This window comes from Vanessa cardui, chromosome 15 (genome assembly GCF_905220365.1).
Source record: "Vanessa cardui chromosome 15, ilVanCard2.1, whole genome shotgun sequence".
Taxonomy (NCBI): Eukaryota; Metazoa; Arthropoda; class Insecta; order Lepidoptera; family Nymphalidae; genus Vanessa; species Vanessa cardui.
In genome coordinates this window covers 4,896,524-4,915,376 of record NC_061137.1, presented here as the reverse complement: position 1 = coordinate 4,915,376, position 18,853 = coordinate 4,896,524, and the positions used below count along the sequence as shown (strand labels likewise).

The following is an 18,853-nucleotide window of genomic DNA, read 5'->3' as shown; positions in this document are numbered from 1 at the left end:
TGAATGATGCCATTTAAAAAATTGCAAAGAAATGTTTTCAGAAATTCCCAATTAATAATTATGACTTAGCTGTGATACAAACAAAGATTTTAATTTACAAAAAGTTTTTTAAATATCTGTCAAAAAAACTTGAATTGTATATTTTAGTTTTATAAAATTATCTTTTGTATGTATATATTGTGTTAATATGCACTTATAAATATATGAAAAAAAAAACTCAAAATAAAGTCGCCTTCCAAAAAATAATAGCAAAGTTAATCGAGGAAGATGACGCCTGACAAAAAAATATAGCAAAATTATGTAATGATAATATTGATATCGGATATAAGTGCTACTGTAGGTTGAGGTAGCCTTATTCTTCACAGTAGTTCCTTGTAGTTTATTTTTATGGAATTAATAAATATACATGTGTTACTGTCTCTATTGTTATTGCTGTCCTATTGTCAATTGTGGCCGTAGTCAAAAATCCTTGTAATGTGATCAATTTTATTTAATGTAGATGTTTCGAATATATACGATAATATCTGTGTATTAAAATAAACTATATATAAAATATATATGCGTTCTTTTATTTCTAAAACATTGTCAAGTACGAGAAGCAATTGAAATACTTGTTTTTGATAGAATATAAGTAATCACAACTGGTTTTTTTACCATAGACAATTGATTTACTATTCCTCGCGTTATAAATTTAATTATACACACTACAAACGTTGCGTCTCATTGATAAATATTAGAAGATAAGGCGAATTAGGTTTTAATTAATAAAAGTCAAATTGAAATTATTTCAGTTAGATATAAAAATCGCAACGAATGAGTATCGAATGGTATTGGTTTACTTTAAGTATGAAATGAGATAATACCAAAGCGATGACGCGACTGATTACAATAATTTAAGGAGCGGATCTTTCTATACTTAATATTGCCTACTTTATTATTTGCTTATTTTGAGGTTAAGGAATAAGTCCAAGATTCTTATATTAATTATTTCTAGAATTACATTTGTATTGATACCTTAAAAAAATAACGTCAATCAAATGAATATATATAAATAACATTAAAAAATATACCTACATATATTTACGCAAAAATGTAAGCTTTAATGTGTAGGTACATTAAACGTAATGATAGTTGTATTGATAATAACTTCATACGTTATCAGGTATTGGCCTTAACATACGTAGTACTATTTTTATCATTCACCGTTAACACTCAGAGCGGGCAGTCAAAACACGTTGGTCGTGCGGGCCTCAAAACATTGACTGTATATTGCAAAGTGAAGTGACAAACTCTATCTTTTGTCAAATTGAAATGCTATAAAAGGTATGTTAGTGTTTCTTATAGTATATTATACTTCTAGAGTAGTAATATCAAGATTTGTTGATCGTGCGACGTAGCTATAGTACCTTGTTCAACTGCCTGTACTTATAGAAAAACTAATACTATTATAAACAAGATTTTACTTGTTACTCAGGACTCACCTCACTCAAACTCACATATTAATTTCAATGGATCGAGTATTTTAGCTTTTAAAATGACACAAATAGGTAATAATATCATTATATATGATATTGTATATGTTATAACATTACAACTTATCATTGTTTTTCCCAAATCAATACAAGTTCCACGATACACTTAGATATAAATAAAGTAGTCGATAACAAACAATGGCTAATAATTTATACAGACCTGCATCCATACTGTTTATTTTATCATTATTATTCTACATTTATGTATTATTAATTGTTGTTCAACGCGTAACGAATATAAAAATGAATATATTAGTTTTTATTATACGACTTATCTAATTTTAACATTTATCTCATCGATGCGAGTGCGCGTAAATTTTACAAAACTACATGAACGTTTTTAAATAGCTAAATAAATAAATGCACACTATTATTCTTAATGTAAAATAACTGATTAGAAAACTGATTTAAGGTCCTACGACTCGTAAAAGCAATAACTTATATAGATACTGTTAAGAAATAGGATTTGATGGTTTTTCTATTCCATTTCATTCTTTCAACCTTGTAGGTTTTCTGGTGCCGTCTGTTTTAATCGCCAGAATGAGTTACGAGTAAATTGTAAGCAAAACAGTTACACACGAAAACTCACCAGCAGTGTTACCTGAGCGTAAACCAAAAACTTTGAGTTATTTTCTACTTGTTATATCTGTAGAGCCATCTAATTTGTTTATATACATTCCCATTGATTTATTCTTGTTATATTATATGTATCGACATACATAACAATATATATAACCACATATTTTTAAGTACATTATTGAATGATCTTTATTATATTTTATTAGGAAAAACAATGTCGAAAGAGAGACCTTATAACATCAGTCCTATAACAGAAAAAGACGCAGAATCTGTTATGAAATTATTAAAAAGGTTAGTATATAGATAGTTTAATTATTATCACTTTAAACTTATCAATAGTGAATTCTTCGAGACACATTATTTTTTATGAATATTTTTTTACATGCACTTGTTTGTAACTCGCCGCTACAGGGTGATGCAACACAACCAATTGGTACCTACATGTTGATTGAATATTTACTTATTAATAAGTAACAAATTAAAAGTACCATCTCGAAATTCATCAGATTAAATTACGTCATGTCCTTTTGTAGTGGGATACTATATCTCCAGCTAATGACAGTAAAAAAAAACGCTGGCAACATATTTTATTAGTCATCGCTGCCGACCTTTAGGATATATATTTTGTTGTACAGTTGATTACAATAAATCAAATTTTAGTAACCATGATTATTCTTAACAGCACCATATTTCTACCATAAATAACAATGAGATAAGCTTTATAACATTTTTAGGCCTATAAGGTTGCTGTAACTTAGACATATGAATTATTCAGTTTCACATCTCCTTTGGATTGGAATTCAGGTTAAACGAAATTGTAAAAATTATATACATATTAAAATGTCACTTACGTTAAGTGAAGTCATTAAGTTCAATTCTAACGTCATTGTGTGAGGCCCAAAATTATATTCAACATTTAATGGCAAAATGCTATTATATATACTTTACCTATTGAAATCAAAGGTAGAAAGCTTTCCTTTCTCATAGGGGGTCGTTACCGAATTCTAACTTGATTGTTTGAGCCTTAAAAATACTTTTTCATAGCCACCATTAACAGGATCTCTAACAGGTGTATGGGACTAAGGACGAAAGTATAAGTAAGTAAGGACGGGGTAAGGAAAAATATCTGGTTTAGATCCCTTCAACCGTTTCACAGTCAGTTATTCTTTACAAAATTTTCGAAATGTCGGATTTTCGTTGCTCCTCATTTGAGGAGACAAACGACTAAATCTTTCGAAGTATAAATAAAATATTGAAACATTTTAAGGTCTTAGTAAACTGACGCATAAACGAACGATTTCTATCTCACAATTATAATAACCCGTATCATACAATTATACCAAGCATAATAAGTCCAAAGTTTAATCTGAAACATATTTCTTACCTTGCGGTAGAGCCTATGTCCAATTAGGGCAGTTAACATCCACTGATTAATTATTCATTCAAATATAGATAGATTATATATTCCTGGATTTCGGCTTTCATTGCTAATTACCCAGTGCCAGGAAGTAAATACACACACAAGGAAAGTGTCATCTTAGATCTCAGATTAAGATGGCGTTATCATGGTTTAATCTTTCTTTATTTTTTTTTGCCAAAACTAATTACATAACTTACCATCAAGTAGCTCATTTATTCGCCGGCTTTTCCAAACTAAACAAAATGTAAAGTAACTCACATAACAGTTTTCCTTGATCACGTATAATTTATATGCAATCGTTATTTTCTCAATTTACTCGCTTCTAATAATTATATTGCGATTGCTAGTGTTGTATATTTCCAGTCTCGTATTTTTTTTTTAATTTTAGTAAATACAAAGTATGTATACACTATGTACTATTTGTATAATAAAGTCATAATTACCATTAATGAATATAACCTTGTAATTATAAAACTCAGCAGCAGTTGTTTTCTATGCTCCTTTTTCATAATGTTTTTTTATGATATAAAATAATTTTAACTATCATAGATAAAAAAGTAATGTTATCATAGTTGACCGATTTTATTTATTTTTTTATATCGGAAGCCACGAAAAAGACCAATGAAAACAAAACCAAAAGCTTTGATAAGATAATACGTCCCCTAAAATGTATGTTTTTTTTTTTAATTAACAGCCTTATTAGACTGTTATAAACCTCAAAGTTGAGCCTAAAATCATTTTTCTTATACTTTCGTATGTTTTCTTTTTCATTGCAAATGACATCAATTTATTCAGATGAGTTATTTTTAAAAGCGGCTTTTATAGATATGCTTAATAGTTGACCCAATATTTTTACTTATAGGACTTTTTACATTGATGAACCGTTAAACCGTACTGTTGGTCTTTGTACCTCAGAAACCGATTCATGCCCAGAACTTGACGAATACTGCACTGGATCACTATTAGAAGGATTGTCCTTTAAAGCTACGGACGATGATGGCAACGTGATTGGAGCTTTGATCAATGGGGTGTGTCCCGTGAAGGAGGTATTATAACTAATCCTTTTATTTTGTTATAATTTTTAATTAAATAGGAACCATTGTTTCGAAAGTACGTTAGTATCCTCAAATATTATTCGAAGTGTAGGTATCTACGTAAGTATATGCTAAAATTGCAGTTTCATTAATGTTAATGGTATATTCTATAGGAAGTTTTCACCTTCGCCCATAGACACTGCCACTGCACCCTAAAACCCTTCTTACTCTCTCAATGAGCCTTCTATATTATATTTTTGTTCCTTTACATATTGAGTGAGCCAATATATTAAATATATAGTATTAATGTTTAGCGATAGAATAACAGTTGTGGGAATCCTCACAAATGAACCTTCACGAAACCTGTTCAAAATTATTTATATCTGTGACGGATCTGTTTCAGGCAATACATGGGCTCACATAACAAAATAACCCTTTAAAATTAGAGCCTTTCTACCCATAACAAAGTTAACTACAATTTTTTTATGTCGTTAATATTATTGAATCAGTTTATTACATTATAAAAAAAAAATAAAAAAAATTCAAGCTTATTAAATAATACGTTTATTAAATAAAAATCATGTGTATAATTCTAAAATATTTTTAATAAGTGTTGATTTTTCAGGATGACAATGGTAACGACTTACTCAGCCAAGCCCAAAAATGCACAAATCCGAAATTCCAAAAAATCCTCTACATATTGGCCCGGCGGGAGAGTGGTGCGAAGCTGTGGGAAAAATTTCCGCACGACCAAAAACTGGTAGAAGTAAAAGTCGCGGCAACTGATCACAATTGGAGACGAAAAGGCATCATGAATGCATTAACAGAAGAAACCGAGTGAGTTCTTACTAAACTACTTAAGCTTATTGATAGATACGCACGTGAGTGATTTGACAAATTAAATCTGCATTCTCGTTTTGTTTATTTTCGTTTATGGCATATTACGAGATCAATTGGACGTAGCTTTTCAAAAATAATCTTCAACCCACAAAAAGATCAGAATTTTATTGAAACTCGACCCATACAGGTTGAGTAGAGTTAAAATACTCCATGCAATTTACTAATAGCTCAAGTACAGCATGCTATAACAGTTCTTTTGATAAGATAATAACCCTTTACTTAAACTGTACGTAAGCCTCATGTAAGCACTCAAACTCAAACTCGCAAAAATACACAATATACAAAAAACTAAATTGAAATGCTCATCTCTGTCGTAACATGCTTATCAAAGGTCATTCAAGATGATCATCCGTTCATCGTCCTTAAATCGTTACTTAGTCCATTGCTCTTTCAATTTTAACAGATATGGTCACTAAGAAGATTATTGTTTCAGTTTCCATTATGTAAAGTATACTTCATCTCAAAAAAATACAAAATTAGAATTCGATACGCTGCTAATGTACTGACATTAGCAGCGTATCGAATTCCAACGAGCGTATAATTTTACGCGACGTACCACTAACTGAAATTTGCCATTTCAGAACTAACAATAGTTGATATGAATAATTTTAGAATTATCTGGAATGTCTAATGAGGTGTTAAGTTTGATATCGATAGAAAACTCAATTTAAACAAATCGGTTTTTATATGAATCGGAATAAAGAAATTACTAAATACAATTCCTTTAAAGGTTTTATTGCGCTAAACATATTAGAAACGGTGCTTTAGTGTACTTTGCGTTCAAAAGTAAAACGGAAAAATCCCTTTCCTGAATTGACTAATATAAAATAATATATGTATATGTTATAATAAATATAACATATACTTGGATAATACTTCTTAAAAACAGTGCCAAACAAGGGCAACTGAATTTCTGAATATTATAAATTTATTGTATTTTTAGCTATTTAAACAGATTGGCAAATAGGCCATTGGTTTTGATTACTCTCTCAAGTAGACGTTGGCACTGTAAGATATTTTTTTTAAATAACCAAAGGTGGTTAACCTTAATATATAATATCTAGTGATGAGGTGGTACCAACCCAGGCGAACTTGCACGAAGCCCAACCATCAATTAATATTTATGTATGTATTTAAATAATAGATAGGAACTCTAACTACAATCATTTTATTTCAGAAAAGCTGTAAGAGCACGAGGTATCAGACTAATACGTCTTGACACATCAAGCGCTTATTCAGCGATGACAGCTGAAAAATATGGTTACACATGTTATTACAAAGCGCTGTACAGAGATATAAAGATGGACGGAAAACCGCTAATAGTGCCCGAGCCCCCGCATTTGGAAGATAGTGTATACGTAAAAGAATTATTTCCGTTATAATTATTATCAGTATTACAATAAACGTAATTATAAAATATTAATTATTTTTTTCACTTTCATCCTGTAACAAGCAACGATATCTTATCGATATCGATATCGATCGATCACTCACCAATTTAAATCGATAAAAAAAGATCAATCACTAATTTATATCGATTAAAAAAACATAAAATTAGCGAAGATATTTTTGATAGTCAAACAACATGCGAATATATCAAAACGCATCCAAGATGATCTGTTAATGAATTATGACCGCGTAATTATTTGTAAAATTAAACTAGGTTTAGTGTTTTGCAACTTCAAGAAAACAAAACACTAGTAAACAACAATTGATATTGAATTGACGCTTATCATTGGAACTTGAATAATAATAAATTATATTTATTTTAGGTTACGAATAAATGGCGTTTTGAACAATAGAATAGTGATATCATTTTGTATGAGTGTACTTATATAAAGAATATTGTAAAGAGGTTTACACAGATAGTCTAAGCTTTTGAGATTGCGGAGTCAGTTATAACGCATTATTTTTTTTATTTGGTATCAAAATTAAAAATTGCATAAAATGTCAATGGCAATACAAGGTCCTGGTCTGGCCCTTCCCTGGATAACTGAATCTTGCACTCTCGTCTCCTCTTGAGGAGAATATTTAGAGATTATTAAACCTAACTTCTTTTGCATATCTATATTCCAGATTCCAGGTACCAGAACTTGAGAAAGTTACAACTTAGTTACTCAATAATATAATATAAAAACGTGTTCAAATGAAAACGAAAGCGAGGGCAGAAATTTATAATCCAGAATAATTTCCTTGAATATTGTTTCAACGTTCTGTATCAACAGAATAGGGAACATGCAAGTATAATATTTATGAAAATCTACCCATTAAAATGTTAAACAAAAATATAAAAGAAGGGCTACTGCAAGCTTTATATTTGATATAATTTTGTTTTTTTAACAATAATTACGAAATAAAGTAACGTGAAATGGGACGTATTTCAAAAACACTTATTAGCGTTCAATGACATCACTCCTGTTATGATTACTTATTTGAGGTTATAGTTGTAAAAAAATAAACATTGAAACTAAAATTAATTGCGTTTTTTGAATTAAAATAGAAGTTGTGTTTGTCAAAGCAGACTCCAGATTCCTCTTTTCAGTATAAAGTCACTTTTATCTCAGTTTTGTATCAGAATGTACAGTCAAAAACCATTTATTTGAAAACTTTGATGAAGTAGGTGAACACATTGGCACTAAACATACGTCAACAAAACTTTCTTTCGGAGTATCGATAGTCCGTTTTAAAAATTTCCAATAAAGTATCTCAAAGATCGAGAAAAAATGCATAAGTATGAAAATCAGTCAGGAGTGAGAACAAGTACATACGATCAGTGGGTCAGTGGCAGACAGCAGTGACGTCATACGAAATATAGATCCGTTTTCGAACGAAAATTTGACATTTTGAAACCGCATTTTTTGCGGTAAATTACGGTGTTTTAAATTTTTAATATACTCGTGGTCGATCCTATATGGAGTACTTTAAAATAAACACAAAAATAAAAATATCGCATCTGCCCTATAGAACATCGTATAAAATTAACGTTGTATACCTAAAAAAAGGTTTTATTAAAATTATTTTATGAAATAACAAGCGTATGTCACAATTTTCTTTATTACTTCGTATAAAGTAACTTTCACATTATCTAGAGGTACGTTGAACGCAAAATCTTTATCTGGTACTGGAGATTGAACGAAACACTTTTCTGATAGGTCTCTGCAATTTTAATAGTAATCATTACCGTAAAGACTAAAATAGGGGCAAATGCGTCACTGAAAAATAAGAGTTTTGTAATAATACTAACTGCCCTTCCACACTTTGTTCGGGTAAAATAAGAATTTTATTTGCTTAGCGCCTAGCGATAGCAGCGCCACCAACCAAATCCATGATGCAAACAAACATACAAATATTTTTATATATAAAGTAAGTATAGACGTATACAAACCACGCACATGATATAAAGTAGAGAGCCGAGGAGGAGGGGTGGGGCCTCCTGGTGGGGGGCGGGGCCCACTGGTGGGTGCGGGGCCCCCTGGTGGGGGGGTGGCGCCTATGTCTGCGTAACTGAGTGTAGTCCCGTTTGCCGACACAATATGCAAGTCAGTCTTATCGAAGGAAAGCGGCCAAAAGTTTAATATTTTATCGACTACTGCATACTTCATACTACAGAAAGAATACTAGTAGGAATATATACACATACAATTTGCTATTAAGCTGTATAAAGATACCTACTACTAATAGTTAACTTACTAAAAGAAAAATATAGAACTAAGACTACTTTAGATTTACGAAATAAAATAATTGAAATATTTTTTTATTACAAAATTACTTTAATGCAATGTTTCGTATACTACGTTATTACATATTATGTACATTCGAAAATATTTACAAAAAATACATCAAATTTACAAATACCCATCTAAACCAGTAAGTCAAACTATAAATATTTACAAAGACAATTCGATAAAGGTAAAATCTATTTCGTCAAAAATATATAAATTTTGAATTAGAAATTTAAATCACTTTTTATCTTCCGCTAACGTCTGTCCAAGTGAAGCTGTGGCGACGCTTGGGTTCGCCGCTGTCACTATTTTATCCAGCAATACTTGAGTTTGCATCTGAAATATAAAAAAATACATACATTGACAATTTTTCCTGGATGTGTATTTTTGTCTGTTAATAATAAACAACGCAAGAAATTAATATAAAATATCTATAGACTACTTAAACTAAATATTAGTAAAGATTTAACAGCTTTAAACAAATTTATATCAAGTCAGCATTCTGAATCAATGGTATGATATAACACTATTTGGTGTAATAAAATACACTAAATCTCATAACAGGGATAATAGACTGGCCAAATAATCCAAAATTCCAAGAGAAATAACAGAGCTTCAAGGACACAAAGATTTCTTTGCAGACAAACATTTATATTACACTAGCAATCCGCTTCAAATGGGTGCAATGCTTGTACTAAATATATTACAGAATTTGTTTATTTGCGTCATCACATCACTAAATTTATCACTATTTTACTATATTGTCCATGTATTATATACAAAAACCTTCCTCTCGAATCACTCTATCTATGAAAAAAAATCGCAACAAAATCTATTGCGCAATTTTAAAGATCTAAGTATACATCGATTCAGACAATGGTAAACGACTTTGTTCTATACAATGTAATGATACAAAAGATACTATGTATGTCAATAAAAATGCATGCACATTTTTATTTTTACCTTTCAAACCAAAATACAGAACTACATTGAATTGTTCATTTATTAGTTTATTTACAACACTATATATTGTATATTTATAAAAATGCATGAGAACAACATAGTCAATCAACATCACTGATAATGTCATACAAATACTGATATCAAAGCCATTGAAATTTAAAGATGATTTGTTGACCATTACTAACATAACTTGCAACTTTAATATATATAATTGCCTAGTCTTAGCCACCAGAAATTGCCATAAAACTTGTATGGTGATAAAAGATTAATGTGGAAGAAGAAGAAATTGTAAATTGTAATGAGATATATACGCTTAATGAGAAGACCAGATAACTGAGAATAATGAGTATTAGGTAGCTAAATATAGTATAAATTAAAAGTTATATGTACACCTGTCAAGTACTTCTATCTATGTTGTATGAGATTTGCTTTACATCACATATAGATTTAGACTTCATGAGTAAACACATATATCAATTTCAAATTAACTGTTCAAAACTTCTTTGAAAGATATATATTGATTTCATAGTCAATTTTATATGATTATATATTACTAATTTCTCCTAAGTAACAAAAATAATCAAAATACTAATTACGTCTCTAGTTTTTCCCCTAGCAGTTGCTCTGACTTTTTCCAACTCTTCAGCCAGCTTAATAGATTTATCGTCGTTTTTCTTTCGATGGAAGTAATAAGACTCCCTGGAAATTGTAAAAATTCACTTAAATTAAATCTATTTACAGTATTTTATACACAAATTGTATAACTGTAAATATGAAATAGTTTATATTTACCTGATAATAACAACTTGTAAAATGACACCTACGACAGCGATACCAAAACAAATCAAAATCAAATCAGTATTGGATATCTTTTTCCACCCTTTCACACCATAATAAGAATCTGTTTTTTCATTATAATTCTGATAATTAGATTGTGCATGGTATGTAGTTCTCCAGCTGTAAACAAATACATATATATTTTCCAAGTACAACATAGATAGAAGTCAAGTAGTCAAGTATTATATAATAACAATATTAATCAACACCAAGAAATCTATTTTGGCACAAAATATATGTAGGGATACATTACATTTTTTATGAAATTTCTTAAATAAATGAAGGTGTGCAAATTATAAAACAATAAAAAAAAAATAATGTATGATTTTTTTTTAAACTGGCAAAAGTTATTGATCATGGTAACACTGCTGGTTAAATTATTACACAATACATATTTTTTGATTGATATATTCTAATTATTGAATCTTATTTAATCTCAGTTAAGCATGTCAGTTCAATTTTTATACCTATGTTGGATAAAAATTATTCTAAATTACTGACCTTTACCGATTCAACAAGACAATTTTAAATGAAGTATATTAATTACCAATTAAATGAATGGAATTGTAAATCAATAACATAGATATTTATTTTAATACTTACTTATAAGATGGATTTGTTTTATAAACATATGAATAGGCACTCTGATTATCTAGGTCTGAAATCTGATCATATTGAGCTCTGCTGCTAGGTTTACCGAGGACATTATATGCTTCAACAATACGAACGAAATTTTCCTGAGCCTTTTCATTTTTATTTTTATCTGGATGATACTGAAATTTATACATATTTTCAAACAAATATAACTACCATCAATATACTACAATGTATTAACATGTATTTACCTCTTTGCTCATCTGGATAAACGCATTCTTTATGTCTTTATCCGTACAGTTTTTCTGTAAGTTAAGAACTTCATAGTGCGTCTTTTTACTGGAACTGAAAAAAAAATCTGTTACAATTTAGTTTCAAACCATATTTTCTTCTTAAATTAATGATATATGTTACCTATACAATCTCATAAATTTATACGCCGAATCAAATAAAGTATTTCTTTTAATAAAATACATAACGATTATAACAAAGGCCAAAATTTAATTTAGTATCATGTTGAATGTTTTTCATTGTATTTTTTGGCAATTTCTATTTTTGTTCAGAATGATGTAGTGTCAACGTCAAAAATCATGATTGTCAGCTACTAACATAACTTTCATCTTTGGTAAAAAAAAGATATTTAAACTACCTATGGCAAATATTTTTTAAATATTAAAATCTCCTATAAAAGCCTCATTATCTATATAAATATAACATTAAAATTGACGACGTTTAAATTTTTTATTAATTGTCATAATTAAATATGTAAAAAAAAAAACTAACTACTATTTAAATGTTGTTACGACTCTAAGAGGATTCTAAATTGTTATCAAAATATTTGCTATCACGTAATCATTTCTAATACACATTTTTATTTAATATTTGCTTTTACTCTATAATTACAAAAAATGTTCAGATTAATTATCATATTATTAATAATTATTATAGTGGCAACATTTAAGTAAACTCAAATTGTTGCCGCGAAATATTGACACGAAAATCAAGAAAGCAAAATTAGAAAAAAGAAAATATCAAAATAATCAAATTTTTAAACAATAGAAAAACGTAAATTGAACACTTTACTTTAGAAAAGTGAAAAGGTAAAAGTAGGAAATTGAAGTAATATAGTATCGGTCAAAGATCGAACGTATTTTACATTTTTAAAATACTATTATTATATACAATTTATATACAAAATTTAAATACAATTATGGCTCTTAAGCATATTTGTATTTGTATTTATCATCTATATAATTATTGTACCAAATGGCTTTTTGAAATCATTAAAAATCTACATTTATGACAACTCCTCAGAATGTATTCTAAGATAAATAAATATGTATTATAGCTTAAGATTTTGAAGTCACCTGCTTTAAAAACTATGTGCAGATTGCATTTTGCTTGACGATGCTTCTTTCCGTAGTATAGTAATTTATGTATAGATATAGAGCCGACGCGACACAGTTGGCACAGTACGGCGCAGTGTTCGCGCGATAATCGGCGCGGGTGGACGTACGGTCATGCGAGAAGCGGCTGGCAGGATGGCCGAACTAGAGTTCGAGGCGCCGCTTGCCCAAATCGAAGAGGCGGATGACTGTCTCTCGACAGCAGACTACCCACAGAAGACTATAAATGGGAATGACATACGTCTCAATAATATTAACAACCTTAAGAGTGAGATGGTAAAAATACAAACCGATTCTAACAAAATCAACGATAATGACGAGCCCAGACCGGTGAAGTGTAAACAGGATAATATGCAGAACTCTGAAGGCGACAATTTTACGGAGACTTTCTCCGGGTCACTTGAAGATTTGGTGAACACTTTTGACGAGAAGATCACAAAGTGTTTTGGAAATTACGAAGAAAGCGTGGAGAAGCTGGCTCCAGTACAAGTTCGTTCTCAGGAGGAAATAATGAACGAATGCCAGTAAGTAGATATTAATTATCACTAAACAAGTTTACAATTGGATCGCGATCATGATATCATCGATTCAGTCGTTAGATATTTTCATTTTTTTGAGGGTCAATGTAATATTCAAGATTCCGTACTTTCCTACATTGCATAATCCAGTAATAAAGATAGAGGGTTCTTATTAGAAAAATTTATGAAGCATAAACAAAAAGGGCGGACTTTGCGCATGGCGTTAGTAGTTGCGGGATCGATCAATGTTTTGGTTGGGGGTGTTTGAGAGGGTGCGTGGAGGGTAACGATGACGCATCCAGTCGCGCCCTGCTTTGATCAGATCCAATAAATACGACGTAGTATTATCATCTTTAAAAAAAAATTACAGGCATAACTATTAAAATAATAAAAACATATAAATTTGCCATTATTTTTGTATTTATCAATAACTGAAGACATTGCAACTTATATAATTCAAAAGAAATTGTGCCATTGATATGCGCCAAATATAGGTCGATTTTCGTCCCAAAGCTTAAAACGAAGAAGCGATCGATAAAAATGATAATAAAGGTATCTTAAATATTACGCATAACTTGAAAACATCTGTACCTATTATCACATTATTGAGTATAAGTGCTCATTTATTCTAATTTGAGTTGGACAAGATTCATTTTTATACAAAAGGATTATTTATTGACATAAGTCATATTTTATAAAATTTCATATCGTAATTCAAAAGATTTACTTGTGTATACACATACGTGTATATACAATCTTATATAAGAAATATAAGCTTGCCGATGGCCATGATCATGTATTCACTAACGTTGGCGTATACGTTATGTTATGAAGCTTCACCTTTTATACGAACACGTAGCAGTTCCATCAAAAGCTAGACAAAGAATACATTCAAAAGGCTTGTCTCAAGACTGCTTCATGGTCACACTTACACGTTCTTTCTTATTTATGAGAAACTTAACATAATAGCGATGTTCCCACAAGTACCACATCTCTCCATTGTTTTACTTAGCGAGAAGCTTTCTGTTGTTACTTTGAATCTTTTGTTATACGAATTTGTTACTTATACACATACATAGTTAATTAAATAATTCAATAAATAAGCTGTTTTATTTTCTAAGATATGTAATATTTTAAAATAAAAATGTAACGTAATACAATAAAGAACGTCGTTTTGTAAACATAAGTTTCTCCTTTTTATGTCAAACTAAACTTTTGGAACGAATCCAGACGACCTAAATGCTACTAAGTATGTCGGGAAAACCAATAAACTTTATAAATTTCGAACATTTTAAGGGTTACAATATATCGATATAAAAACGTAACAGCGTTTAGGAATCAATTAACCCATTTATCTAATTATGAGCAGATGTTGAACAATATAATATCAAGTGTTTATTAGTTTAAATTGTAATAAGAAAAAAAAATAGTGGGTCACCTAGTAAATTTATTAATCATCAATTGTAAATATTTGATATTACGAAGATATTTGAAAGGAAATCCTGACTTATTCGTAGTATTAAATTCGCTTAAATTTCATATAAAATATTAACATTAAAATCCGATAGAATATATCGTTTTCTATGGAAATAATATTGCACTGATTATCTATCCCAGTAAAAATAGTTTATTAGAGGTTGGCCTTACGCACAATTGTGAGCTAATACTACATAAATCTACATTAGTTCTTAAGCAAATGTCATACAACACTGCTTTAATAACAAAATAATCCAATGAATCCAATCCCATTGCTGGCACTTCCTTTTTGAGTTAAATATTCGAAAATTATTCCCTCATACTATTCCAATCAGGTACTCAAACTCTATATAAAATAAGATAAAATGTCCGAAATACATAGTTACTTGAAAATTATTCATCCGTATTATTTTAAACAGGTGCATTGATTCTGTAGTGATTCTTGTCGAATGCAGGGCGCGCAGATGTTCTAACCACCTTGTGTGATTCCAAGAACACCTTGCCGAATATTGAATGACCTCCATATGGCTTGCCAAATGACTGGATAACCCTTCACCAATATTGCAAAAATATCCCAAAATGTATAAGCCAACATATTATTAAATTAACGCGATTATTATGACACGACAACACCAGATGTCTGATGTTATATGTCAAATAACTGGTTATAAAGCAGAAAGTAAATTAATAATAATATTTTATTTTGTTAGTCTGATATAATATTTCTTTGTTTTTTCATACACACCTTTCCAAATCTAGACGAATGTAAATAAAACAATTTTTCAGGATTACATCAACCTCTACTACAGAGGCCCGTCCGGAATTCAAACGGGTGGACCTAAGTTTTTTTTTATTATTTTCCTTTTATTTATATATTTTTTATGCTTTTTTCTGAAATGTTCAACAATTGTCGTTTCTTTTTTACTTATTTACTCAAAATCTTAATAAAATATATACCTAAACTTTCCTTTTAAGTCCATCTATCTATTAGTGAAAACCGCTTGAAAATTCGTTCAATATATTTGGAGTTCATCGCGATCATTAGGACAGACAGACACAGGCGGGGACTCTGTTTTATAATATGTAATGATAGTAATTCATAATATAGCACAGCATCTGGTCTAATGTTATAATTTAAGTTTGCCTACTTAAAGACATTGACTGAAATTAATGTATTTATTCAAACGAAGTTACTATTCACGTTGTGGCGCCGTGTATTAACATCTATCGCGGCACACGACGCACGTCCGCCTCGTTGCAGTTCCTGTTGAATACAAATGATGACTGCTATCACATTTGCAACATCTTTGAGCTTTTACTGATGTTCTGTCTAGAAATATTCATTAATAATTATTCCGTATAAATTGATCAAATTACTAAAACAAATGAAAATGTTAAAATGAAATGAAATGAAAAAAAATGAATTTTATTTTAAAATTAAATAACTTAAACTATAATATAAACAAGAGTTAGTTGTTAATTACCTATGTTAACGAAATGTAAAGAATTAAACGATGTTTAGGATTTAAATAAATAAATTTCATACCAAAATTGTTAAATACCAATCGCATTCATAATTTGGAAACAAATAACTAATTACTAGTACAATATTTGAACTATATATTATAAGTACAACTTTTTTCTAAATTAGTTGGTTTAAGTCAATTTAAAAAATAAATAAAAAACCTTTACCGATCTGCGGTTGTTTTCTTATATAAACACGTTGAATATTAGTAAAAAAATATTTGTATAATATTCGTTAAATTTGCAATAGAAAACAACTAACAACAACATGGATAAAAATCATAAAATTCTTATAAAAATATACATCAGCTCGAGTAAACACAAGATTCTTGATCACTAGAGAAACCTAGTAACTGATATAATGTGAAGCTATTTTCTAACCTGAACCTTGAACGCAATAATAGTTATTATTACATTATTTTCGATTAACAGTTTTGTAGAATAACACAGTTTTATAGGTAACAGTAATGCGTGTTCGATATCCTTTGACCTTACACTTATTTGCGTGAACGATACATATTTTAAAACCGCAGTATCAGTCTTCGTCTCAATTTTCAAACACGTTTTAACGTAAATACTACCGATGCAGCGAAAACTTATCGCATGTCTGTTTTAATTACTTAATTAATGTGGCCTTCCTGGATAACTTTCTAAAACCATATCTATACTGTTAATAATACAGCGTCGAATATTGTGAAGAAACCTAAAAAGATTGTTAATTGAAAAAAAATATTATAGTATTGCAGTTCGATATATTTATTCACGCACCAATCATCATGTAATTGTTATTTATGTAACACGCAAACAAAACAAAGTTGAAGCTTTAAATATGATCGTAATCAAATAAGCAGAAATTAGATATCAACTATCTAGTATATATTGCAATATAGATAATAAATACTAAATAGACCGTCGTGCATAGTGTTATGTGTTCTATTGAGTCGTGGCATCGAGCTGCCCATTATATCCACAAGCGTAATTTTACTGAATTATAAATATGTAGCAGTTAATTGTCACGGCTTTAGCTACTATGTTAATTTTGATTTCGAAGAATTATACTCAAACGATACGCAATAAATGTATGCTATGTTTTCGAGTAGTAATTAGTCATACGATAATTGTAATTGACGTCTGATCAGTCTAGTGGTGACTGCATTTGTGTGCCGCGCTAATATGGGTTCGATTCCGCTTAGTATGGAGCATGCGGGTGCTTGTCGTGACATAAGTCAGTTTGTATCATGTTTTCCAGACCCCGACTTTCATAGAGGTACTCTTGAATGACAAAGGAATATTCATTTGTTTTCGAATGCAATGAGTTAATTTGCTATCTACTCATATCTATTATCTTTGTGCGACAGTTTGCATCGGTATCAGTTTATCCGGTGCGGATGCACGTCCTAGATAATATACGACACCAATTAGCAGAGCTCATTGTCTGCAGCTTATAATTTGCACACTTGTAATGATTTGGCACAAAGTTACTGTTTTTTCTACTTTCGTACGGCGTATTTAGCAATTCAATGTTCCGGCTGCATTGTTTTATTCAGTCAATCTTCTCTTTGTACAGTTTTTAATGTAGCTTTTTTAATCTAGTTACTTTTTCAGAGTAAGAAATTCACATCACCCGTTAAACAAACAACGGCTTGTTTTGTTATTCAAATTTAAATTTTAATTATCACAGTTAATATTGTATCACACTCTTAATGATTATTTTTTTGTTTACAATTGTATGGTCGGTACTAAAAAAATGAGAAGAAATTTTTTTGGAACGTCCTTCGGAAAAAGAACTAAACCAATACACCTAAAATTTATACCTGGTACATTTCAGAATAGTTTTTAGTGTAAAATTTCAGTACATATTTATAAATGGCATGATGAATGGATAAAATTACCAAGACCATGGACGTGAGTTTCATTTTCTTGTAATGTGTATTTTTTATCCATTTTCACTTATTTGTAATATTATATGATAACATATAAACTACGTAACAGAGTATAAATGAAAGATAATCGATTTAAAACTATGGGTAAAGACTGGTCATCGCATCACCCACTCATGCGGGCTAAGTTGAATGACCTGCGTCTTACAATTCGCGAAGATCTACCCACATGAACACATAATTGCACGTCGGTTTACCTATACGCTATGGTAATGAAACATCAGACACTGATAAAAATAGATAAGCATCTTTGAGCATTCCAATTACGAAATGTTATTATTTATGACCATCTAAGTAACGCCGATGAATCCGGTTTTACATATAAAGGTTCATTAGAAAGTCGGTGTTAAACTTTTTATAACACCATGCGTTTCTTTTTGTATATGGTTTGTTGGTTTGAATATTTTA

At 29.9% G+C, this 18,853-nt stretch overlaps 3 protein-coding genes across 3 annotated transcripts in view; 2 read left to right on the top strand and 1 right to left on the bottom strand.

Moving 5' to 3' along the window:
* Positions 1-1,206: 1,206 nt before the first annotated feature.
* On the top strand, positions 1,207-6,888 carry LOC124535848. Its single transcript, XM_047112237.1, has 5 exons — positions 1,207-1,323; positions 2,318-2,402; positions 4,394-4,577; positions 5,191-5,402; positions 6,643-6,888. Exons 2-5 carry the CDS (start codon positions 2,326-2,328, stop codon positions 6,845-6,847), a joined length of 678 nt encoding a protein of 225 aa, XP_046968193.1. The 5' UTR covers positions 1,207-1,323; positions 2,318-2,325; the 3' UTR covers positions 6,848-6,888.
* Positions 6,889-9,212: 2,324 nt separating this feature from the next.
* LOC124535611 (dnaJ-like protein 60) lies at positions 9,213-12,175 on the bottom strand. The gene is made up of 6 exons (XM_047111880.1): positions 11,996-12,175; positions 11,833-11,926; positions 11,591-11,760; positions 10,943-11,107; positions 10,747-10,849; positions 9,213-9,523 (listed from the first exon to the last, which is right to left on the bottom strand). The coding sequence occupies exons 1-6, from the start codon at positions 12,055-12,057 to the stop codon at positions 9,425-9,427; spliced, it is 693 nt and encodes a 230-aa protein (XP_046967836.1). The 5' UTR covers positions 12,058-12,175; the 3' UTR covers positions 9,213-9,424.
* An 871-nt stretch (positions 12,176-13,046) lies between these two features.
* Positions 13,047-18,853, top strand: part of LOC124535623 (fasciculation and elongation protein zeta-2) — a 40,304-nt gene continuing 34,497 nt past the window's right edge. The window contains exon 1 of the mRNA XM_047111896.1: positions 13,047-13,511. Within this exon, the coding sequence (XP_046967852.1) occupies positions 13,102-13,511 (410 nt within the window). The 5' untranslated portion in view covers positions 13,047-13,101. The remainder of the gene's footprint in view (positions 13,512-18,853) is intronic.

Bases quoted from the DNA above. Each gene is read 5' to 3' on its own strand.
- LOC124535611 (XM_047111880.1), bottom strand. From the start codon at position 12,057: ATGTATTTTATTAAAAGAAATACTTTATTTGATTCGGCGTATAAATTT. The intron at 11,761-11,832 runs GTAAATACATGT...TATAAATTTCAG, and splicing joins TTATCCAGATGAGCAAAGAG to TATCATCCAGATAAAAATAA. The intron at 10,850-10,942 runs GTAAATATAAAC...TACAATTTCCAG, and splicing joins TTACAAGTTGTTATTATCAG to GGAGTCTTATTACTTCCATC.
- LOC124535848 (XM_047112237.1), top strand. From the start codon at position 2,326: ATGTCGAAAGAGAGACCTTATAACATCAGTCCTATAACAGAAAAAGAC. The intron at 4,578-5,190 runs GTATTATAACTA...TTGATTTTTCAG, and splicing joins GGGTGTGTCCCGTGAAGGAG to GATGACAATGGTAACGACTT. The intron at 5,403-6,642 runs GTGAGTTCTTAC...ATTTTATTTCAG, and splicing joins GCATTAACAGAAGAAACCGA to AAAAGCTGTAAGAGCACGAG.